Genomic DNA, 26,280 nt, shown 5'->3' on the forward strand with positions numbered 1-26,280 from the left:
CTGATAACTGGAAGGTCTTGATGATGGATGCCGGCCTGTTGGGCTGGGGAAGTGTTTTGAAGAATTTCTTGGTTCAGGAAACGTGGTCATTTAAGGAAGGGACAATGAACATCCTGCAACTTTGGGCAATTTGACTGCTCTCCTACACTGTATACTACAAGATTTCTATCCAAACTGTTTCTTTCAGAGACCGTGATCTTTCATTCCTTGATTTAGACCTTTGTACAGGGAGTCTCTCTCTATGTAGTGCACCCTGTTCATTCCCCTGTGACTCAATGGGGTCTGAATTCTGGTTCTCTCTGTGCTTCGAAGATCACTATGTGAATCTATCAGGCACATTTATCGCTCTACTTTTACCCAATTCTTCTTGTACCTGTCACCTCTTGGAGGTGAGTGTCTGAACTGGCAGCCTTATCCGGGAAGAAACCCTTCTTGTTTTCAATTGTACTGTCTGCCCTCGTGTTCAAAAGCGATGCGCAAACTGTTGTAAGGTAGGTTCTGTTTTTCACCTCAGCCAGGCCTCTCCCACCCTTCTCTCCAGCCCCAGTTAAACCAATGGACATTTCTCTCCATTGTCTGGATGTTGTTTGGGCTGTAGATATTTTTTAGGTACTGTTTCTTTGGGAAAAATTATTTCTTTTGATTCTGACTGGACCCCACAAGAGCACAACAGCTTCTCTGTCTACTATTTCTAGGTGATTCAGGATGACCTTTGCCAAACTTTTGTTTTTAGGAGAGGGTTCCCCTCTTTCCTGTCAAGGCACACATGATTGCTGTGGGGGCACCCAAGCCAAGTCACAGCTCCCTGTGTCCATTCAGACATGGAGCTGCGACCCGGCTCAACCCCCTCTCTCTCCTGAATGCCTGACTGACTTTAACAGCAGCGGGAGCCAATCAAGCCACACTGCTGTCTCAGCCAATGAGGAGGGGAGTCCTGGGCAGCTGAGAAAATCCTACAACATTGCTGGATAAAGATGGGCTCAGGTAAGTTTTAGGTGGACTGCTACACACAGAGGACTTTTTATCTTCATGCATAGAATGCATGAAGATTAAAAAAAAAAACTGCCTTAACAATCTTTTATCTGTGGGGGCTTCTTTGGGATTATGCAACTTTTCTCAATTTGAAAAAGGCTACCATCTTCTGTTTTCATTCTACCAGGTCTATATACAGGCCCCATCTGATGCTAGCTTCAGGGGTCTAATCTTTGCACTGCAGGCAGTTTGCAGTTTTTTGTTGTTTTTCTTGATCCTGTCGGTCTTTGTTGCTATGTTGTCAAAAAAATAGTCCGATAAATAAAAAAGTCCATAAATATTATCCTAACAAGAAAAATTCCATAAAGTGCATCAGCTGGTGAAAAATCCAATGTGTACAAATAAATATTAGTGCAAATATATCAAAATATATGAAATCCAAAAAAATTGTGCAATTAATAGTCCGTATGAGTGAAATTATAAGGTGACTGTAGTGGCAAAGTCCAAAATTTCCTTGTGCAAAAGAAGAATCTTCCAGTCTTTAATCAAAGTGCAGGTGCTCAGTATTTACAACTTCATCCGATGCGTCTTTGTGACTATAGGTGACATGGGTTCCTTTTTCCACAATGATTTAATACAAGGATGGGTGACTTACCAGATGTAATGGGTCTTCTGTACCTTACAGTACTAAGACCAATCACGCTTGTAGGCCCACAGGGCCAGGGTAGGTTCCCTCGTGCCGCTCCTGTGCTAGGTAATAGTGGATTCCTCCTCACCTTTTCCTCACATCAAGAATGGGGCCGGGGTATAATAAAGAAAATTGCTCCAATAGTGTAATAACGTTTTTAAAAAGATTTATTTCCCATCCATGGGTTAATGATAAAACAACAAGGAAGGTTTTTAGTATCAGTGACAGTGCTCAGCGTTTACTGCAGAGTGGCGAGCAGAGTGTTCCGACTTGCGTTCCAAAACTGCGTGCTGACGTCACGCCGTGCGTTTCGTCACTTCCTGTGACGTTTTTAACAGTTTGAAGACAGAATTAGGCGAAATATCTGTTTTTTTAAAAAAAACTCTAATATACAAAAAGTGGTTTCAATGGCGGATGCTGAATAAATAAAAAAAAATTAAGTCTCATGTGAAGTGTATGAGAAAAGTGCTAGTGCAAGTATGTGCTAAATTAAAGTGCTAATGTTCCAGTGCAATAATATATACTTTTAAATGGTGGCCAATAAATATTGGGTACTGAAATTCATGTACCCCAAAATATATTACTATTTTGATGTGAACGATTAATATAATGCAGTGAAATTATTCAAAAATATCTTTTAAACATAAAAGTGCTAGTGCAAAAGAAAAATTACTAGTAAAGTGCAATATATAAATATGATCAACAAATCTCCACAGTTAATAGTCCAATATCCAATAAATATGTGAATAGTAAAAAGTTAATTAAACAAAGTCCATATTGCAATCCTCCTGTGAAACAAAGTGCAAGTTGTGTTAATCAGCAAATTCCAAGGTGCTCACAGTGTGTCAGTGAAGATCCTTTCACCACGGTGCTCAATCAATATGCCTGGGTAAACTCACCAGAGATTCTGCTGGTAAGATTATAAACCAGCAGCCAAGCCTTAATCACAATCAATTCCACCCTGGACTCCTCTCTCCTTTTTATATGATACTGGATCACCACAGCTCAGATACCAGTTTATGGAGAGCCGCATAAAAAGATATAAAAAGGGATGCCACACATAGCGTGATACTGTATAGCTAGAGATTTTTTTAAAAGAACATAAACTCCAAACACTCACATTGGATGGTGTCTGCCAGACACTAGGGATATGTGTTGGTAAAAACCTATCCACTGCTCAGATCGTATGTGAGCAGGGATGCAGCGTAGCAGTAAATATCCACAGTCAAGCGGTGTTGCCTCAGCGTCCTATCGCCTTAATTGTGATTAAGGCTTGGCTGCTGGTTTATAATCTTACCAGCAGAATCTCTTGTGAGTTTACCCAGGCATATTGATTGAGCACCGTGGTGAAAGGCTCTTCACTGACACACTGTGAGCACCTTGGAATTTGCTGATTGATACAACTTGCACTTTGTTTCACGGGAGGATTGCAATATGGACTTTGTTTAATGAACTTTTTACTATTCACATAATTATTGGATATTGGACTATTCAGACCCCGTTCACACTGGGGCGACCCGACTTTGCCGGGCGACCTGTGAAGTCGCGGTGTGCAGCTCGCACCGTGACCTAGGAGCGGCCGGCACGGACTTCATATCATTGAAGTCCATGCAGGTCGCCCCAAAGAAGCTTCGGACCCTTTTTCTAAGTCGGAGCGACTTGTGTCGCTCCTATTAGAACGGGTCCTGTGCTGCTCTATGTCAGGCGACCAGGTCGCCTGACAGGTCGCCCCAGTGTGAATGGGTCTAACTGTGGAGATTTGTTGATCATATTTACTTATTGCACTTTACTATTAATTTTCTTTTGCACTAGCACTTTTATGTTTAAAAGATATTTTTGGGACATATCATTTTTTTAATAATTTCACTGCATTATATTAATCGTTCACAGCAAAATAGTAAGATATTTTGGGGTACATGAATTTCAGTACCCAATATTTATTGACCACCATTTAAAAGTATATATTATTGCACTGGAACATTAGCACTTTCATTTAGCACATACTTGCACTAGCATTTTCTCACACACCTCACATGAGACTTAATTTTTTTTTTATTTATTCAGCATCCACCATTGAAACCACTTTTTGTATATTATTAGAGTTTTTAAAAAAAACAAAAAAAAAATATTGCGCCTAATTTTATTTCTCACTTCTCACAGCATTGCCATGGTTCATTGGCTGCATCTGTTATTTTATTTTTGACATTTTAATAACCTTAATCCTATCTGGTACATAAGACTCCTAGGCGCTGGTTCCCTTACTAATTTAAAGGTTTGAAAACATCAAGAAAAAGATTTTGCAATGAGTACACAAATCTCATTTTCTCTTTTCATTTTTATTCTTGTATATGTACACTTTAATTGCACATTGTTGTCTTACTACATGACCAGTCTCTGTGTTGTAAACAAAGAACTGAAATATTTGCATACCTTTTTAGATTTGCAATCCTGTTACTGGTGATGAAGTTGTTTAATGCAGAAAAACTAAAAACTAATGTTAAGGGATGCCTGCTATTTGGCCTTAAACTATGAGCAACCATTTAGGAAACCATGTGCCAGAAGAAGCAAGGGGATGAGAATTCTGGGAAATGCAGTTTAAAAGATAGTATACTGTAAGTATTGGAGTGGTTAACTAAAGATGTCTTTGTACTTTTATAGCACTGCTGGTGTATCAGCCTCGTTTGGAGAAATGCTGTTGTTGGTTGCCATGTATTTTCATAGCAACCAGTTGAGTGCCATCATTGATTTGGTTTGCTCTACTTTGGGAATGAAGGTGAGAAAACTGTCGAATTGTTGAAATGAACACTGTGTGACTTGTTACTTTCAAGATAATGTGTTTTTTTTCCTTGAATTTCTTTTAGTTATGATCAAGAATAGAAAATATATATAAACTGCTATTGTTCTTTAGTCTGGTTAATATAAAATAATGCAGAAATGTGTATTATCTTACAGTATGTAGTATTCTATTCACCTAACAGGTAGGGCTGTAGTTTTTTTTAACCTTTTGAAGCGCTGTGTTAATCTAGGCTATGCTAAAAGAAGTCTGCAGGTTGCTGCATTCAGTGAGGTTTACTTACTAAAGCAAGAGAGGATATTCATATAGCAAAGTTAATGTTTGTCTTGCAAATTGAATGTTAATATGCTAAAGCTGTATTCACACAGAATACCTAATCATGTTGCAAGAAAGTGAAAAAGCAAAAAAAAAAAAAAAAATCTTGATTTTTTTTTTTTTTTTACACATGATTTGATATCGAACATTTGGATTTTAAGACCTAATATTGTAGATTCCTTACAAGTGTATCTATCCTCCCTTCCCCAAACAAGCAAAAATGCATTGCGGTTTCCTAGTCCTTGAATGTGGTGGCTGCATTGTTTTTTTTTTTTTTTTTTTTTTTCCTTTATTTTCATCTAGTATTTTGGAAATATCTCACATTTTGCCCCTAGGTGGCTATGTTCACATCTCCACCATATCTGTGGAGGAGTCATGGTTGCCACTCAGGTTGGACTACCATTATGTCTGCCTTTATTTAATTTCCATTGGAGGAAGGAAAAATTAGCAGTTTACAGAACAAAAATAAGATTTATTTTTGTTTTTTTAAATTTCACAGGCTGTGAAAAAGATAGAACAGGTATTTTTTATATTTGCTGGGAATGTTCTTGGCTTGAAGAAAACATATGTAAGGACTGGTAAGCTGCAATGTATTAGATTTTGTTTTTGGGTTTCCTTAATAACATTTATCTAGCGGCATAGTGATATGGAGGAACCTGTAGCAGCTAATCTGAAACCCGCTTTTACTTCCTGAAATGCTAAGTTCAGGTTTACAAAACCTTTGGCGAATTGATCCTGGGCAGCCAAACTCTGTGTTTTGCAACTCTGGTCTACTTGCACAAATCTGGAAAACATAATAAATCATAGCTTTTGGTTCAGGAAATATCTGTATATGCAATGGTCTCCATATAGCCTTGATATTGTAAATCTTCAGTGGTTAGTAAATTAATGCTATGGCATATACACTGCTCAAAAAAATTAAAGGAACACTTTGAAAACACACAAGATCTCAATAGGGAAAAATATCATGGATATCTATACTGATCTGGACTGGGTAATTTGTTAGGAACGAAAGGATACCACATCGTTTGATGGAAATAAAAGTTATCAACCTACAGAGGGCTGAATTTAAAGACACCCTGAAAATCAAAATGAAAAAATAATGCAGCAGGCTAGTCCATTTTGCTGAAATTTCACTGCAGCCAATCAAAATGGTCCTCAGTAGTTTGTATGGCCCCCACATGCTTGTATGCATGGCTGACAACGCCAGGGCATGCTCCTACTGAGACAATGGATGTGTCCTGGGGTATTTCCTACCAGGTCTGGACCAGGGCATCACTGAGCTCCTGAACAGACTGAGGTGCAACCTTGCGGTGTCGGATGGACCGAAACAGAATTTCCCAGAGGTGTTATATTGGATTTAGGTCGAGGGCGAGCGTGGGCCCCATTCAATTGTATCAATTCCTTCATCCTCCAGGAACTGGCTGCATACTCTCACCACATTGGGCCGGGCATGGTCGTGCACCAGGAGGAACCCAGGACCCACCGCGCCAGTGTAGAGTCTGACAATAGGTTCAAGGATTTCATCCCCATACCTAATGGAAGTCAGGGTACCATTGTCTAGCCTGTAAAGGTCTATGTGTACCTCAGTGGATTTTCCTCCCCAGACCATCACTGAGACACCACCAAACAGGTCATGCTGAATGATGTTACAGGCAGCATAACAGTCTCCATGGCTTCTCCAGATCATTTCACCTCTGCCACGTGCTCAGGGTGAAACTGCTCTCATCTGTGCAAAGCACAGGGCGCCAGTGGCGGACCTACCAATTCTGATGTTTAATGGCAAATGCCAATGCAGCTCCACGGTGCTGGGCAGTGAGCACAGGGCCAACTAAAGGATGTCGGGCCCTAAGGCCACCCTTATAAAGTCTGATTCTGATTGTTTGGGGAGAGATTCACACCAGTGGCCTGCTGGAGGTAATTTTGTAGGGCTCTGGCCATGATCATCCTGTTCCTCCTTACACAAAGGAGCAGATATCAGTTCTGCTGATAGGTTAAGGGCCTTCTACAGCTCTGTCCAGCTCTCCTAGAGTAACGGCCTGTCTCTTTAGACTGTGCTGGGAGACATAACAAACCTTCTGGCAATGGCACTTATTGATGTGCCATCCTGGAGGAGTTGGACTGCCTGTGAAATCTCTATAGGGTCCAGGTATTGCCTCATGCTACCAGTAGTGACACTGACCCTAGCCAAACGCAAAACCAAGTGAAAAACAGAAAAGAGGAGTAGGGAAAAAATGTCAGTTCCCCCTACCTGTAAAACTATTTCTGTTTTGGAGGTTGCCTCGTTGTTGCCCATCTAGTGCAGCGGTTGCTAATTTCATTGATACCAAAGCAGCCGAAACTGATTAACAACCCCCTCTGCTACTTAACTGACCAGATCAATATCCCAGGAGCTTAATTGACTTGATGCTATACTCTGATGAAAAAGTATTCCTTTAATTTTTTTTGAGCAGTGTATATTAGATAAGCTAGCGGTTGCTTAGATATTGCTGAAAAATATTATCTTTAGATAATGAGCTGCGTTTATTCAAGCAGAACCTTGTAAACCTAATTCGTTAATTTTCCAGATTGTCATCAAACCTAGCTCGCTTAGTAGAATGAAGACTATTTTCACCCAGGAGATATTTACAGAGCAGGTAAAGTCATTCATTATCTTTATAAATGGAAGTAATTAGTTTGATGTACTAATGAGCTTCAGTAAACTAGAGGAAAATCGCTCAAGAAAAATGTAATTGCTGGCTGGCTTAATCGAGAATGCTGCTGTATCTACAGATAATGTTTGGTGTAATTATGTTAATGGTGTGCTAAGGTGCAGTTTTGTTTTTTTTTTTTTTTACTTGTTTTTAAGAGCTCTTCTAATGTCTTTGTGGTTCAGTTCTACTAAACCTCTTTATTACGGAATATTGTTAAAGTAAACCTGTCAGAAACCTTGGCTAGTCAAACTGTGTATATGATGAAAAAACGTATAGGCAAAATGGGAAGATAGGCAGCTGAAATTATATACAAATCTTAATTTTTTTCTTCTAAAAATCAAACTCCTGCTTCTTAGTTTTCCAGAAAATTCCTGTAGGTAAGTGCAACTACCTAATAGATAACATCCTTTAGGAGGCAGGAAGGCCAAACTCAACTGTCACAGGAAAATGTACGGTTTACATAACACCTCAGGTACTTATATCCCTGGACCTACTGACCAGTTTGACAAGCAGTGTACGCGGGAGGTAGCATGTGCATATATATGTTTCTAATTTGCTCATATTTTTTTTTTTTTTTTTTTACGAAATTTGAAGTAATCCTGCCACCAGATGTAAGAACATAGAGCAGCAGTCCCCTGTAAAATACCTGTAGAGGCAAATGTGACAAACCTAAGCTCTTAGGCTAAATTCACATGTGCAGTGTTTTGACAGTTCATCTACAGTGTGACGTGCCTGCTGTAGTGCAGCAGTTTTAAATGAGAACTATGGCATTCCAAAAAAAAAAAAAATTTATACTCACCTAGGTGGATGACTGTCGGTTTGCGGCTCTCTGCTCTCCCCTCCAGCGATCACTGGAGTGCTAGGCTCTGAACATGGCAGGAGGGGTTGTCTTAGGCTCTTGGTGGATCGCTAAGAGGCTGAGCCAGGTGCCAATCCAAACTTCTGGGTGGATCCTGACCATATGGGCCAGAGCCTGGGCCAGCTTTGTGACCTTAGCCGACAGCGGGCTTCATGCAGCTGTCAGCTGAAAACGGATCACAGGAGTGATGAAAAAAACTGCTCTCCTGTGATCCATGGGAGAAGTACAGCCAAAAAAGCTTTGGCTATATTTCTCCTTTACCTTGTCCCATTGAAGTCAGTGTGACCACGCTGCAACTGTGTGCTAAAAACTTGGCTTGTGGTTGCGGCATAGTATTTCAATGTGAATTTTCCGTTGAGATAAAGAAAACGGGTATTCAGGAAATGACAGAATTGCCTCCTAAATACTTGTAAAGTGGCTCATGTCTGAAAAAGCACCACGGATTGCTTTTCAGAGGGACAATAGAGACTGCTGCTTATTTAAGAGTTTCTAGGGGATGCTGCTATCTGGCTGTGTTGTATAGCATGTCCTTTGCTGAACCATGTTCTTTGTCCTGTTAACGTTTATGTCATTACTACATCCTGTATTTCTGAAAGATTTCAACACTTGCAGCCCCGGTATTTCTTTTATTTCAGGAAAGGGATAGACCTGCATCTACTTTAACTAATACTTACTAAAATGCCTACTTGCAGTACAACAGTGTGCCTTCTCAGGATACTAGTCGCCAGTGACTGGTAAAGAACCTTTCATAAATGTGGGCATTACAATGGTTGATGAACTAATTAAAAAAAAAAAAATGCAATAAATCTCAGGTAAAGCCACAGCAAACTGAAATTTTTGAAAAACTTCATTATGTAGCTTTTTTAAAACTCTGGATATAACGGTTAATGGTTATATGAAAAGATTGCACAAAAATACTGTTGAAATAAGTAAAAAGAGGTAGCATAATATAATATACTTATGAGGGTCTATTTACAAGCGTTTTCACATAAAATGTATGCAACTTTCACCCAGAATTCATACATTTTTCAAATTGAATAACGTCAGAAAAATGTGTGAATCTTGGATGAAAATTGTGTGAAAACATTTAAAAATAGAAGTTGTGGGGAGTGCGCATGCGCGCGGTGCCGATGTCGGACATGTTCTGACCGCGCTCCGCACATCCCGGCAGATCCACGGCTAAAATCAGCAGCAAGTGAGCGGGCAGAGGCTCCGGAGGACTCGCAGGTTGCGGCGGAGGCGATGCTGCATCGTAGGACATCGGGGAACCAGAGGAAGAAGCACTCATCTGCACCCCAGCCTCCTTCATCGGCGCGCCCCTCTCCTCCCAAGACACAGTCTCCTGGGACCAAGATGGCGGCGACCCGCAGCTCCGCGGCCAGAAACGGCCCTCCGCCCACACGATCGGCACCTTCCCGCCCTGACCATCGGGCACCTACAGCAGCAATCATGGAGGGGGTAAGAGATTTATTCTCCTCACAATCCTCACAATCGCAGGGGGACCCCTCACAACACTCACAGGCACCAGCGCCACCCTTCTCCCCATACCAGGCCTCCTCTGAGGGAGCGGCGTCTCCAGCCTCCTCCCTGGATAGGCAAATGGCAGACATGGCCGAAATAGCATTGAGTCAGGGGGGCTCTTTGTCATCCTCAGCCCCCCCCTCCTCCCCAAACATCATACTCGGGAGATTCTGTTCTGATCGCCAGATTCTCTGCTTTACTGCAGCAGGAACTTTCCAAAGCATGTGCAATTATCACTGCAGACCTAAAGGGGGACTTACAGGATATTTGAAATAGACTGGACTCCATTGAATCTAAAGTGGATGGCACTGTGAGGAGAGTCAATCAGAATCATAAACTGATAGTCTCCCTGCAAGATCGCCTTGATCAGGCCCAGGATAAAATCGAGGACCTGGAAAATCGGTCCCGTCGCTATAACTTTATAATACGGGGCCTCCCTGAGTCCATTACGGACCTGGAACCAACCATACACGAACTTATGACTACCCTCATTCCTGATATTACGCCTAGTCATCTGGAATTGGACCGCTTCCACCGGGCCTTGGCGTCCCCGCGCCAAGATGGCCTGCCTAGAGATGTCCTTGTTAAGCCGCACTTTTATAGGATTAAGGAGAAGGTGATGGCTGCGGCCCGCTTTAAATCCGATCTCACTCTGCAAGGTCACCCGATTCAAATTTTCGCAGATATCTCTCAAACCACTATACAAAGGAGGAGGTCACTGAAGCCTTTACTGACCCATCTTATCAACAGGCAGATTAAATATAGGTGGTCCTTTCCTTTCCGCCTGTCCTTCACTTATAAGGGGAAAACACACTCCTTTTCTACCTTTCCAGACGGAGAAGAAGTGCTTTTGGGCCTGGGACTCATCTCCAAGGAGGGCCCCCCACCTAGATCCCGCTCAGTATCCCCGACGACGTCAACCAGGCCTTTGTCCCCATTATGGTCCCAACAGAGCCGGAGGGGACACGCCCGCACACACACGCCGCCATGAGGCCTTATAACAGCACGAGCAAATTTTTTGGATCCTTCTCGTGCCACCTACATAGGTGCCAGTGCCATGTGACAGATCGCTATACACAGTTACTGTTGACTCTGTTCTTCTTCCTTTTTTTTTTTTTTTTTTGTTTTGGCTTTCAAGTTGAGATGCGACTGTTCCGAATTGGATGAAGCTACACCCCGGTGGACGCTTGGGGATGACAGCCTAGACCGCCCTATCGAGAGCGGCCCGCGTGAGACTGTTCTTACCCCTTTTTTGTTATATTGTTCCCTTTTCTTTTTCGGGTGCTGTATCTGCTCTTCTGAGGTGTCTACAACCCCCAATATATGGGAACTGTCGATATAATGGACCGAAGCGGTCCCTGTGGATTAGAACTGTTTTTTCTTTAGGTCACCGTTGTCATCCTGCAGTTAACAGCTTTTGGATTTTTGTTTTTTTTTTTTTATTGTGTTCAATTGTTTTTACATATTTTTCTGGTGGGCACACTAAGGGATGAAGACTCGGCCTTCCGGGTCATAACCAGACTACAGTTGGGCCTTGATGTTTTTGTTGCTGTTGCCCGAGTATGTTTACACTGTGCATTGAGCCTCTGGGACAGTCCCGCCTCATGATACCCGGCGAGTAGCTGGGATGGTTTGGAGCGGAACTGCTCGGGATGCTTCCACATGCCACTGACCATTTGCGATTTCGCTCATGGCTTAGGCTGTGAGCGACCTTGCATGTTTTTTGGGGGAGCTGGACCCCACAACCAGCCTTGTTTAGATGATTTTCAGGTTTTCGATGGCGTATTTCCAATCGCCCCCCCCCCTTGGAAATGGGGGGGGGGAAGGGCGGGGGGAGGGCTCCCTCTCCTCGCCCCTTCTTTCTTTCACTGCTTTCTCCTCCCCTCTTTCTCCCCTTCCTCCTCCCCCGGGTTTTCCCATGGTGTCCAGGTCTTGCAGTTTCCGCAGACATAGTCGTGCTTCCCTCAGGTCTGCCTATACAGGGGGGGGATTCCCAGTGTATTTGGCCGAGTGCAGCTTGCTGAACCACAATGACGAATCAAGCCCCAATTCCCTTTAAGATCCTGACCCATAATGTTCAGGGTCTTAATGCGCCAGTGAAACGAACTAAGGCCTTCCAATACTATTCCAAGCAAGGTTTTGACATCCTTCTCCTACAGGAGACTCATTTTGCCCACTCTTCCTCCCCGAAATATCCTACCTGCTACATGTCCAACAGTTCTGATAAGAAGAAAGGGGTGGCCATATGCATAGCAAAAAAGGTCCCATTCATGCCTAAAAGTGTGATACGCGATAAAGAAGGTAGATATGTTATGGTGCATGGCACAATCAATGAACACGAGGTAACGTTGGTCTCCTACTACGCCCCGAATGTGGGTCAACTGGAATTTTTCCGGTCTATGCTCACGGTCATCATGCCGCATGCAGCGGGCCAGGTCATCTTTGGGGGAGATAGTAACCTTCCGCTGGACCAAGTCATGGACAAGTCCTCCTCCCTCCGAACTTCCCACCGGCATGTCCCTAGACAAGGAGTCAAATTGGCTCGCCTGCTGCATTCGCATGATTTGGTGGACGTCTGGAGGAATGACCACCCTACCACTAGAGACTTTACGCACTATTCTCATGCCCACAAGACCTACGCCCGCATCGACCACCTGTTCACTATGTCACCGCTCCTCCCGTTTGTCTTGAAGTCTCGGATACTAGTAACCCCCTGGTCGGACCACTCACCTGTAGCTATGACAGTTTCTAACCTCTGGACGAAACCAAAACCCGCTCCCTGGAGACTTAATGCCTCCCTACTCACTGACCCGACTATTTTCAAGGAGGTGGAGGGCGCTATAACCCAATACTTCCTGGACAATACTGCTACTGCCACTTCCTCGGCGATTCGTTGGGCGGCGCACAAGGCCACGATCAGGGGTAAGTTACTTCAGATAGCTTCCAGGAAAAAGAGAGAACGTGCCCAGGATATACACAGGCAGGAGTCGGACCTCCGGGACCTGCTGAGAGAACAGAAACGTAACCCTGACATTGACTTACGATCAAAAATAGACTCCGCCAGGCTGACCCTCAACATGAGTTTGACTACCCGCGCGGAAAAATCTCTCCGGTGGTCGGGCAACCGATACTATACCATGGGCGACAAACCACATACCCTGCTGGCTCGCAAGCTGACCCCACGACCATTCTCCCCTGCTCTCCCAAAATTGAAACTTCGCAATGGCAATAGAACGCAAAACCCGCAGCTGATTGTTAACGAATTTTACGATTTTTACACTAAACTGTACTCCTCCCCGGGTCCTCCTCAGGGCTCTCGGTTGGATGAGTTCTTCCGGGACCTCCCCGTACCGCGATTGTCCGTAGAACACGGTAACATAATGGACGGGGAATTTACGGAGTTTGAAGTTTTATCGGCCATAAAAACCATTAACCCTTCCAAAGCCCCGAGCCCAGATGGCTTCTCGGGCCACTATTATAAGAAGTATAGCGACCTTCTAGCCCCTCATCTCTGTTCTTATTTCAATGAGATTAGACGCGGTTCCCCCATCCCTCGGTACGAAAACAATGCCTTTATACACGTCATCCCTAAGCCGGGCAAGGATCACGGCGACTGTTTGAATTATAGACCGATCTCCCTCATCAATTTGGATGTTAAAATTATGACTAAAATTTTGGCAAACCGCCTGAACTAATTTTTAGCACACTACATTCACCCTGACCAAGTAGGATTTGTCCCGACTAGACAGGCATCCGACCAAACTAGACGGGCTATCAACGTTATATCTGCTTTACAGTCTAATTGGGATGGGGAGGGGAGTCGGAAAGGTATGTTATTATCCCTCGATTTGCATAAAGCTTTTGCTTCTCTGTCCTGGGACTACCTGTGGCACACATTGGAGAGATTTGGGTTCGGGCCCTCTTTCCTCACGCTGATGCGGACTCTATACAGCGAACCAGTGGCAAAATTGTCGATTAAAGGTTATAGCTCAGATTACTTGGAAATCCGCAGGGGCACCCGTCAGGGCTGTCCTTTGTCCCCCCTATTGTTTATCCTGGCCCTAGAACCTTTGGCGATCAAGCTCCGTCTCAACCCAAATATCCAGGGTATTCCCTGCGGAACCAGGGAGCATAAGTGTGCCCTCTTCGCGGACGATATTCTGTTGTACCTGTCTGCCCCGTTGGTTTCGATTCCTAACTTGCTTCAGGACTTGGAGCTGTTCGCTGTGGTCTCAGGTCTGCGGGTGAACCGGTCCAAGTCCCAGGCCCTGAACCTCACTTTGTATGACGTTACTGTGTCGACGCTTCAGAGCGCTTTTCCTTTCCGATGGCAGGAGAAATCTCTACCGTATTTAGGCATCTATTTGACATCCTCGATCACTACGCTTTATGCAGCTAACTACCCTCCCCTATACAAAACCCTGGGGGCTGATCTTAACAGATGGGCGACCAGCCCCCCGTCGTGGTTCGGCAGGTTGCACTCGGTCAAAATGAATATTTTGCCACGTTTACTCTATTTATTCCGTACTTTGACAATATCCATCAATATACCAGACCTCAAAGCATTCCAGAACAAGGTTGTACAGTTTATATGGGGGGATAAGAGGCCTAGGGTAAATAGACGCACCCTGTATACACCTAAATTGAGGGGGGGATTGGGTGTCCCTGATTTTCTCAAATATTACTACGCTGCACAGCTCACTCATTTAATAAAATTTCACTCCAGAGAACCCCGCCCGATTTGGATGCAGCTGGAGGCCAGTCATGTATCTGCTCATTCTATTGAACATCTACTGTGGCTACTGCCAAAGAACCGCCCCGCAATCCTTTGTCCCACCCTGTCCCTGTCTCTGGGAATATGGGATCGACTGGCGAAACGACATGGTTTCAGATCTCCTCATGCCCCACTGGCGCCCTTATTGGGTAACCCGCGATTTCCCCCGGGCCTCTGTCCCCTAGCTTTCGCTTGGTGGACCAACAAGGGTCTACTAGCCGACTTATGTGATAGTAGGGGTGTTCTCTCCAGATCTGTATTGAAGGACAAATATTCTCTTCCAGAGGGGGAGATGTACCGCTACACTCAAATCTCCCATTATGTTTCCTCCCTAAAGAGTGTTGGCGCTATAGCTACCTCAACTCCAATGGAGTACCTTTGTACCAATATAGATAGACAGAAGGGATTTATCTCTTCAATATATACAGTGTTACAGGATGATGATGTTAAACTGCCATACATGGTTCGATGGGAGGCAGACCTGGGGGAGGAGATGGACAGGGCCGAATGGAACCAGCTAGCGTTACTGAACTCAAAGTCACTAATCAATACCTCTTTGATAGAGGCCAATTATAAGGTACTTCTGAGGTGGTACATGGTCCCTGTCAGGCTGGCAGCGGCGATCAGAGAGGCCTCCCCTTTGTGCTTCCGGAGCTGCGGACAGCCTGGCACGGTCATGCATATTTGGTGGACCTGCCCCAAGGTCCGTAGATTTTGGATCCGAGTATACAATTTCATATATTCACTCACTGGCGTTAACCTGCCTAAATCCCCTACCCAGGCGTTGCTAGGTAAGCCAATAACTATGGCTCCAAAACAACTAAACGTCTGGTCGCTATCGTCTTTACGGCAGCCAAGATTGCCATAGCTCGCTCATGGCGATCCCCGGTAATATTATTTGAACTTCTAAAGGCTAAATTGACATGGATAATGGTGAACGAGCGAATGGTGGCGATCCTCCAGGACAAATTGCCTCTATTCGAGAAAACCTGGGACCCCTGGATGCGATATCTAGCGGGACCTCAGTAGTAAGTGAGGTTCTCCTGGAGAGCTCCCCTGGGAGCGCCTCCCCATGGCTATTCGGTTTCCTTGTGGCGGACCTGGACACCACCCTCCCCTTGCCCCCGTACCTTACTCCTTCTCTACCCCCTACCCCTTCTTTTCCTTCCCAGACTTTCTTATTCTCTCTCTCTGTTTTTCCTTTTTCCTTCCTGAACCTCTGTTGATCCTTATTTTTTAAAGACGCTGCCCCCTTGGGACCCCGTTGGGTTTGTCAGTGCCGCATAGAGCGACCTTACTATGCACAATAGTTCTCTTATCTGGTATATTACTGCGGCTACAGAGCTCCCCTGAGGCCGGAGGTTGGTGATCGGCTGGGATCTGGACGACCGCCCCCCCTCCATTCGGCGCAGTGTGTTCCCCTGCGGGGCGCTGGGAGGGGGCGGATCCGGGCCTAGCTCGGACCGACCGGCCGGGGACGTGGCAAACAATGTATTACTTGGAAGTATTGTATGCTATTATGTATCCCTTTGGGGACTGTGTCACTCGTTGTGTTTTAAGTTGTACCCATGTACTCTACAACGGACGTTCTCTGAACTGTTTTATTGTGTACCCTTTCCCTTTGCATTTAAAACAATAAAAAATTTTTTTTTTTTCATTTTTATTTACTCATCGGAGACCGCTTTATTGCACTCCCTTGCTACTATTCACCTTATGGTAATTTTTCACACCATTTGGTAAGAGTTGTTTTTAAGAAATGTCAGATGAAAAGGTAGATTTCAAGCAAACATTTTTTGTGGGTATGTAACTGAAAAAAAACATTCTGTTCTAAAACAAATTGCTGCTCTCTAGAGGCTGTTTATGTGAACTGTCATGCTGGAGCCCCTGATTTATGTGATAGTGTCTTGTTTCCCTAGCCTTAAGGCCAGTACACATGATCAGAAAACCATATGAAAAAATAACCGCTTTTAAAGCTATCTTATGATAATCTGATTGTTCATACACCGTTTTAGAGAGCTGATCACGACCGTTCATCCAAAATAACCTGAAGGGACAAACGCAAAAACTTTTCTCGTACGATACCAGATCGTACGATTTTCATTTAATCAGTACAGTTTTCTTCCGAAAATACAATACAAATACTATACAATGCATTGCATCACTTCCGAATTTTTTTTTGTTTTATGAAAATTTTCGGAACTTTGGTAAAGTTATTTTTGATATAAGATTAGCATGCCAAAAAAAAAAAAAAAACGGATCCAATAATCTCATGTACCAGGCTTAACATTGAGCCCCACCAAGGTCTGGTTTCTGTAGTAACGACATTACTGAAAGCCAGAAGGGACTGGGAGACCTTTCTGTCAAAGCACTTATTAAAACTGGCAAAGCACAAGTGCTTTACCCACTGTAGTATTGTCCTGGGGGGGGGGGGGGGGGGGACCTCTGGCTGATTGTGTACTTTGCAAGGATTTCAGCAAACTTTGCAGATTTCTACCTGTTTCTGCTCTGAAAAAGAAAAGCTGTCTGTTCAACTTTGTGTCTTTGAAAACTAATTCAGAATTGGAGTGGCTTTTTTCATTATTATTCAGTTGATGCACTTGCTGTGTTCTAATGAGGAAAGTCGCTGTGTCACCATCCCTTTTGGAAGTGAGGGTGTTGCAGAGGGTGCCTAAAATCTGACTTGTGTCATAGTGCAGACTTCTCAGAAAATCAACGAACCAATCACACAAGCAGGAAATGTCATCTGTAGAGGATTTTCGTACACCAGTGGTTTGCAGAGAACCTCAAGGTTGCCATATTTAATTGACATGTGTGTATAAATGAATAAATATACGTGTGTGTGTGTGTGTGTGTGTGTGTGTATATATATATATATATATATATATATTGTGACAGGAAGTCAGGTAAATCTGTGGATGTAGTCACAGACAGGAGATACATTTCCACCTGGTTTAGAAAATTCACCAATTACTATAGGGTGTCGGCTGCAGAGATAGCCAGCAGGAAGTTGAAAACCATTCAGCTGTTCAGAATGAGGAAATGAAGGCCTCTATAATCCACTTCTCGGCTATCTCCCTGTGTAACGAACCCCTCCCCCCCCCCCCAAGGGGTCATCCACGCCCGCCACCGAGCTAATCTCCCACAATATATATATATATATATATATATATATATATATATATATAATATGTCTATCTATCTATATATATATATATATATATATATATATATATATATATATATATATATATATACAGTGGTGATCGAAAGTTTGGGCACCCCAGGTAAAAATGTATTAATGTGCATAAAGAAGCCAAGGAAAGATGGAAAAATTTCCAAAAGGCATCAAATTACAGATTAGACATTATTATAATATGTCAACAAAAGTTAGATTTTATTTCCATCATTTACACTTTCAAAATAACAGAAAACAAAAAAAATGGTGTCTGCAAAAGTTTGGGCACCCTGCAGAGTTAATATCTTGTACTGCCCCCTTTGGCAAGTATCACAGCTTGTAAACGCTTTTTGTAGCCAGCCAGGAGTCTTTCAATTCTTGTTTGAGGTATCTTTGCCCATTCTTCCTTACAAAAGTCTTCCAGTTCTTTGAGATTTCTGGGCTGTCTGTCACGCACTGCTCTTTTAAGGTCTATCCATAGATTTTAATTATGTTGAGGTCAGGAGATTGTGAATGCCATGGAAAAACCTTCAGTTTACGCCTCTTGATGTAATCCCCCATGAATTTTGAGGTGTGTTTAGGATCATTATCCATTTGCAGAAGCCATCCTCTCTTTAACTTCAGCTTTTTCACAGATGGCATCAAGTTACCAGCCAAAATTTGCTGAAATTGTATTGAATCCATTTTTCCTTCTACTCGTGAGATGTTCCCTGTGCTACTGGCTGCAATACAACACCAAAGCATGATTGATCCACCCCCATGCTTAACAGTTGGACAGAGGTTCTTTTCATTAAATTCTGTGCCCCTTCTTCTCCAAGTGTACCTTTTGCTCATTCCGGCCAAAAAGTTCAATTTTAACCTCTTCGGTCCACAGGACTTGTTTCCAAAATGCATCAGGCTTGTCTATATGTTCATTTGCAAAGTTCAATGCTGATTTTTGTGGTGAGGACGTAGAAGAGGTTTTCTTCTGATGACTCTTCCATGAAGACCATATTTGTACAAGTATATCTTTATAGTGGAATAGTGTCTGCCAGATCTTTCTGGAGGGATTGTGCAGTCAAACGTGGGTTTTGAATTGTTTTTCTCACAATCCTGCGAGCCGTTCTGTCTGATATTCTTCTTGGTCTTCCAGATCTTGCTTTAACCACTTGCCGACTGCCTAACGCAGATCTACGTCGGCAGTCAGCCCCTCACAGGCAAAGCGACGTAGGTCTACGTCGCTAGCCTGTGAGGGTCTAGGGAGCGAGCGCGCGCCCCCGGAGGCGCGCTCCCGCGCGGTCACGCACCCCCCCGCGTGTGTGACCGGCGGACCCGATGTCCGCCGGTCACTCGGCGATCGGCGGGGGAGAGGGAGAAAGTCAGGCGGCTTGTGTAAACAAGCTGCCTGTCATTCTCCCCGGTGTATGAAGGATGATCATACGGTTCTACTATGTAGAACCGTCGATCACTCTTCATACATCTGAAGCCACAGCCAATCACAGTAGAAAGCACGCCCCTAGGGACACACACAGCCCCTCCCTCTCAAATAAAGTAAACCCCTTCACTACCAGTGTATTTTTACAGCAACAGTGCATATATATAGCACTGATTACTGTAGAAATGTCACTGGTAACCCCAAAAGTGTCAAAAATGTCAGTCAAGGGTCCGATCTGTCCGCCGCAATGTCGCAGTACCGCAGTACCGCAAAAAAAATCGCAGATCGCCGCCATTACGCGTTAAAAAAAAAAAAAACAACAAAAATGACAAAAATCTTTCCCTTTGTTAGTAAACGCGATAACTTTTGCGCAAACCAATCAAAATACGCTTTTTGAGATTTTTTTTTTTACCAAACATAGGTAGCATAAAACAAATTGGCCGAAAATGCTAAATTTTGATTTTTAAATTTTTTTTTAGGGGGGGAAATTTCATTTAAAAAATGTGAAAAATATTGCTATTTTTGCAAAATTGACGCTCTTTTTTTGTTTATAGCGCGTGATCAAAAAATCGCACAGGTGATCAAATACCACCAAAAGAAAGCTCTGTTTGTGGGAAAAAAAAGGACGCCAAATTCGTTTAGGTACAGCATCGCACGACCGCGCAATTGTCCGTTAAAGTCACGCAGTGCCGAATCGCAAAATACCCCCTGGTCAGGAAGGGGGTAAAATCTTCCGGGGCTTAAGTGGTTAACTTCCACTGTTCCTGATGACTGCCATTTCTTAATTACATTCCGAACAGAGGATAATGACATCTGAAAACGCTTTGCTATCTTCTTATAGCCTTCTCCAGCTTTGTGAGCGTCAACTATTTTCAGTTTTCTAGACAACTGCTTAGAAGATCCCATGGTGCTGATTGTTGGGGCAAGGTCAGATGAGTCTGGGCATTTAAAACCTTTGAGATTGACATCACCTGGTCTTCCCAGATGATGATTGAGAACAATCCATGACACTGGCAGTCCTTCCAAAGGGGGCAGTGCATGCTATAAATTCTGCAGGGTGCCCAAACTTTTGCAGACGCCATTTTTTTGTTTTCTGTAATTTTGAAAGTGTGAATGATGGAAATAAAATCCAACTTTTGTTGATATTCTAAGAATGTCTAATCTGTAATTTGATGCCTTTTGGAGATTTTTCCATCTTTCCTTGGCTTCTTAATGCACATTTAATACAAATTTTTACCTGGAGTGCCCAAACTTTCGATCACCACTGTATATATGTATGTGTATGTATGTGTGTGTGTGTATATATATATATATATATATATATATATATATATATATATATATATATATATATATATATATATATATATATATATATATAATATATATATATATATAATATGAGCTGCACGATTAATCATTAAAAAATCGCTATCTCGATTTACCTCCCTCACGATCTTCATTCCACATTTTCTCGATTCATACAGTGCAGAACTGTTCTCTGCTCACTCACAGCTGTCAAAAAAAAAAAAAAAAAAAGCTTCCGGCAAATGTTTATCAACATTGCTAAGCGCTGGGAGATGGCTATAAACACGTTTTGCAATGTATCATTTTGTTCTTTAAGTGCCGGTTCACACTGTTCCGACTTGTCAGGCGACTTGGTCGCCTGACGACAAGTCGTGCTTCATTCTGTGCAATTGGAACCGTTCTAATAGGAGCGACTCAAGTCGCTCCGACTTAGAAAAAGGTTCCTGCACTACTTTTGGCTGAAGTCGGAGCGACTTCCATTGACTTCCATTATGTGAAGTCAGTGCAAGCCGCGCCGAAGTCGCGGTGCAGGGCGACTTCATTAAGTCGCCCCGAAGTGATGTCGGCATAGTGGGAACCGACTCTTAGATCAAAGGAAAGAACGTCGGTCTGTAAATAAAGGCAGTTTAACCACTTAAAGACTAAGCCTTTTTCTGACACTTGTTGCTTACAAGATAAAACCAGTATTTTTTGCTAGAAAATTACTTAGAACCCCCAACCATTATATATATTTTTTTAGGAGAGACCCTAGCAATACTTTATGTCACACTGTATTTGCAAACAATGAGGATCACACAATACTCAGCCCTCTAACAATAAGATCCTGCCACAGCGCCTCGGCTAAAAATCATTAAGGTAATTGCACCTCTAAAAAAAATCTTAAATAAGAAATGCAAGCCAGCAATAACTAATAAATATCGAACAAATGGTCAGATCTCATACGAACATGAAATCAAGACATGCAGCGCATATAATCACAGTCCCATATGTGTAGAGTGAAATATGAAGTGTCACACAGTTCATGATAAATCATCCACTTAGAGATAAGGAATGTGCCGTCCACCACACCACAAGTGCAGATATCACTGCTCCCAATGGTAATGAACTCACCAGACAGCTGATAAAAAGCGCTTAACACCTTATATCACTCTGCAGGCAGTTTTGGTAGATGTCCATGGGTGGCCGCGACTCAGTATGAATCCATATGGGGGATAAAAGCAAAGTGATCCATAGCGTAATATTGTTAAATACAACGTTTATTAAATGAAAATAAAAATCATCCACTCACATTTCTAATGCGGTAAAAACGCCTTTAAAAGCATAAGCACTCATGAAGGGGGCTAGGGATCAATCTATGATCAGCCTCCAGTCCTCCGCTCATCTGCCCGCCCCGGAGACCTCGTTGCCGTGCAGCCTATGTCCCCACATGTTTAGTTTTACAACTTAGTCATGGGATCATCATGAGATGGGTTCACCGTTTCTGGGCTCACCGTTGCGGCGGCCGTTATGTCCACGCCTTAGTAACTCCAGCGGGGTGGATGGTTAGCTCTCCTCAAATTGCCAAGGCATTTCAGACGTTCTATGAGTCCCTATACCACCTTCCTACTGCAGGGGAGGACAGAGTAGACAAAATTCAATCCTATGTTCGGGACTCTGGTCTTTCTCGGCTCCCAGCGGAGGTTCTGGAGGACTTGGAGGTGCGATCACCGTGGATGAGGTAGGCAGAGTGATCGCCGCACTGCCTCCGGGAATGCACCCGGGGCCACAGTTTCACGAACCAGTATTATAAGACAATGCTCCCTGTTCTGGGTCCTTGGCTGTGTGCCTACTTTAACGCGATTTCTCAAGATGCCCCAATGCCTCCAGAGGCCCTGTTGGCCCATATAGTGGTACTGCCCAAACCGGGTAAAGATCTCCTTTATTGTGCTAATTATAGGCCCATCTTTCTCCTCAACACCGATACCAAAATTATGGCTAAGGTGCTGGCGCTGCGCCTACAAGACCACGTGGCCGCTTTGAGCAATCCCGACCAGGCTGGCTTCATGCCCAATAGGGAGGCCCACGACAAAACCATTCAGGCCCTGCATATTTTTCATTGGGCCCAACACGGCCCGGATGGGACCCTGACTTTGGTCTTGTCGCTAGACGCGGAGAAGGCCTTTGACAGGGTCGATTGGCTTTACCTGTCAGAGGTCCTTCGGGCTTTGGGTCTTGGAGCGCAGATGTTGGGATGGGTCCTGGCGTCATACAGCGGACCGGGTGCCAGGTTCAGGGTGAATGGCTTACTCTCTGACGTTTTCCATATCTTTAACGGTACGAGACAGGGGTGCCCCCTGTCCCCCCCTGCTCTTCGCCCTGGCCCTGGAATCTTTCTTGAGGAGGGTGAGGGACATGCATGACAGTGCGGGGATCACTGTGGGATCCGTTAAACACAAACTCTCAGCTTATGCCGATGATCTGTTGTTTTATGTAACGCAACCCCAGCTCTCTCTCCCTGTGTCTAAGATAAGTCCTGCGAGCAACCTCCCTATCTTAGATTTTTATGTAGTGCTGCAAACACTTCACTTCTCAGAAAGTGCACAGTGCCAAAATTTATATAATTAGTGTTGCGCAAAAATAAAAATCTATATCAATGTGACTGTAAAATATATGTATTTTTCTCTAGCGCTCATCGACAGACGTAGTCCTCGGTGATACACCACCTTCGGGTTATGTTACCTCCGCAGGAGCAGGACTAGACAGGAAATTAAAAAGCTCTGGCCACACCCTAGGGGCAGTCCCAGAGGGTATATCCTCTCTCTCTATGCCTCAGCAAATCAGTTATTTTCTGTCTAGTTAGGAGTAAGGACCTAGATACCTTGCTGGGATCTTAGGTCCTGGCAAGAATTTTTTTCTAAAAGGATTTTTGGACAGCTTTTTTTCTCCAGTGTTCCTGTGAGATCTTCAAGCAAGAAAGCTGAACTGGGCGACGGGCTGGATGTTGAGATCCGGTGGTCACCCCAGTTCAGCCTACGAGCGCGTGCAGGCCATAGCTCCGCGCTGGGTCGGCCGCGACAAAGTCCCATTAAAAGGACTGAACCCGCGAGTTAAACGTCTCGCTGAAACGCCAAAGACCATGAGTCACGGCGTCCGTATCGGTCGACAGCCCTCCCGCCCCGGTGGAGAGGGGTACTGTCAGGAGTTGGTGCCCGCCTGGTTCCGGTATGGTGAGTAGTATGTTCCCCCTTTTTCCCTGACGGGTTTTGTGGTGAACGCGGGCCCCTCTCTGTATGGTAAGAAAGAGTTTCTTTCTATCCTATAACATGTCACAAATCCTCCTACTTTGAGTGTGATTTTATGTGTGCAAAAAGCCAGGAGGCTTGGTTTGGGAGCTAACAATCTATTGTATACATGTTTTTAAAGATGTAATCTGTGGCATTCTGGGAATCTTATGGGTTAAGTATAAGCTACCTACCAGTCAGAAGCCATGGACATGTAGACTGCCTTCCAAGTCAGATCTCCAGCTAATAGCAGGCCTCCCGAATGGCCATGCGGTCCGCCAGGGCCGGTACCGCCAACCACGCCATATCCCCATGCAGAGAGAGTGTTGTGTGCCTGCAGCACACCGCTAGTCAGCACAGGCCGCCGCCATTTTTTTTGCTGGATCGCACGAGCCGCCATTTTGGCGTAGCCTCGTGTCTCCAGCATGGGGGCGGCCATGTTTTAGGTGATTCTACACCTCGTGGAGCTTGGGGGAGGCGCCGGAAGGCGTGCAGAGGGGCGGAGCCGCCTCCTTTCTTCCTGGGCAGCCAGCCAAAAGACTTCCTGTTTGTCTAAGACAGCGCTGTAAGCTGTTGCAGTTCAACTCTGAACATCAAGTGGTGAGCCTGGGGGTCTATCTCTCTCTCTCTCGATCGATAGGGATCCCTAGCAGGTAACACTAAGGGGTTTTTTTTTGTGGCGCTGAGGGTCAAAAAAAAAAAAAAAAAAAAAGGTTTTTTCTTTACTTTGAATTATATCATCCAGGAAGTAACTGGAGTTATTATGGACCCTGCCACACATATTCCCCCACCTGTTTCCCTCGAGGGGGCCTCGGGACCCGCCGGTGTACAGAGTATAGAGTCATTTACAGCAATTTTGGAGTCTATGGTGGCTCGGGTGGAGGCGGCCTGTCAGGGACGGGGGTCAAGGAAGCGACCCCCGCCTACCCCTATACTATCTGACACCTCTGACTCTGATTCAGAGATGGTCACTGCAGTTGCAGGTTCCTCTGCAAGGGCTGCTATCGCAGGTAAAGCCCCCTCAGACAGTGAGGAGGACGCTTCTTCTCCTGCTATAATTCAGGAAGAAGCATTGGTGGACGCACTAGTTGTGGCAGTACAAGAAACCTTAAAACTTGAGGCTTTACCGGCAGAGGCAACTGAAACAGAGAGGCCTTTTGGGACTAATAAGCCCATCAAGACGGCGAAGGCTTTTCCTGTACCTAAATGTTTTGGAAATCAGATTAAAGGAGAATGGGAACATTCTAAACGTACCTTTACTATTTCCAAACGTATTGCTAGACGCTATCCGTTTGAGGAATCCATCATTAAGAAATGGACGGTACCACCAGTCGTGGATCCGCCTATTTCCAGGCTGAATAAAGCCACGGTTATTCCAGTGGAGGACACTTCGTCCTTTAAGGATCCGGTGGATCGAAAGATAGAAGCGGAGTCCCGCACTATCTTTTCTCTGATAGGGTCAGCATTTAGACCAGTAATTGTTATTGGTCTAGTTTCCCAGACACTTACAGAATGGGCGAAAATGGTACGCCAAGATCTTAGGGGAAAAGATATTCCCCAGGAGACATCTGATTTGATAGAACAGATCATACAAGGGCTACGGTTTATCTGTGACGCAGCCTTGGACACTACTCCCTTGTTAGGGCATGCATCTAAGTTAGCAGTGATCCTCAGACGTGTGCTGTGGTTAAAATGCTGGTCAGCTGACCTAGGTTCCAAGAAGACTTTGACCAATCTCCCTTTCCAGGGGAATCGTCTATTTGGAGCCAACCTAGATGAAATCATTAAGGATGCCACCGGGGGCAAGAGTACTTTTTTGCCACAGGCTGCTAAAGCTAAGGAACCTCGCAACAAGCGAGGACCTTTCTTTACCGCCCATAAAGGGCGCCCGGCTGGTACTTCCGGGAAAGGCAAGACTCCTCCAGGAGGGTTCAAGAAGGGCTGGTCGGACAAGCAGAGGACCAACCCAGCCAAACCCGAAGTAAAGGAGTACACAGCCTGAAGGTGCGCCCCCACCCGATTTCAGGGTGGGGGGACGTTTTCACCGGTATTCAGGACATTAGATCGAGCATCAACCACTACTACCGGTGCGATTCTTCCCTTCCAACATTTAAGTACAGGAAGCGGTAGTTACCGTTCCCTGTATAGATCTTTTCCTTTACCTTTTCCTAAGATTAGTCCCGATACCTCACAGGAATCGGATCTGATTGACCAGATAGGCCAAGTAGCCTCTAGTCGTGTGACTTCGGTCCCTGAGGTTCAACCAGAAAAGATCACCTTTCCTGATAACTATCAGGTATCTGATAAATGTGTGGGAACAGAAAACGACCAGACTTTCTCGGATGGTCGGGGCCAGATAGCTCTAGGGACGCCTGGTTCAGATCCAATCAGCGCCAGTGGTCCTAGAAATTCTAGGCTGGCCTCTTCAAGCCGGCCTGGCCGACTTGGACATGTTAGTCGCAGACGTTCCGTGGGAACTTCGTCTCAGGGAGTGTCTGTAGTCTCAA

General features: G+C 44.4%; 1 protein-coding gene across 1 annotated transcript in view; it reads left to right on the forward strand.

Annotated features, from left to right (window-relative positions):
- INTS2 (integrator complex subunit 2) overlaps positions 1-26,280 on the forward strand; it is a 109,291-nt gene that overhangs the window by 30,358 nt on the left and 52,653 nt on the right. The window contains exons 10-11 of the mRNA XM_082245709.1: positions 4,319-4,433; positions 7,337-7,405. Of these exons, the coding sequence (XP_082101835.1) occupies positions 4,319-4,433; positions 7,337-7,405 (184 nt within the window). The remainder of the gene's footprint in view (positions 1-4,318; positions 4,434-7,336; positions 7,406-26,280) is intronic.

The sequence above is a fragment of the Pelophylax lessonae genome, assembly GCF_965119305.1.
Source record: "Pelophylax lessonae genome assembly, chromosome: 2".
NCBI lineage: Eukaryota > Metazoa > Chordata > Amphibia > Anura > Ranidae > Pelophylax > Pelophylax lessonae.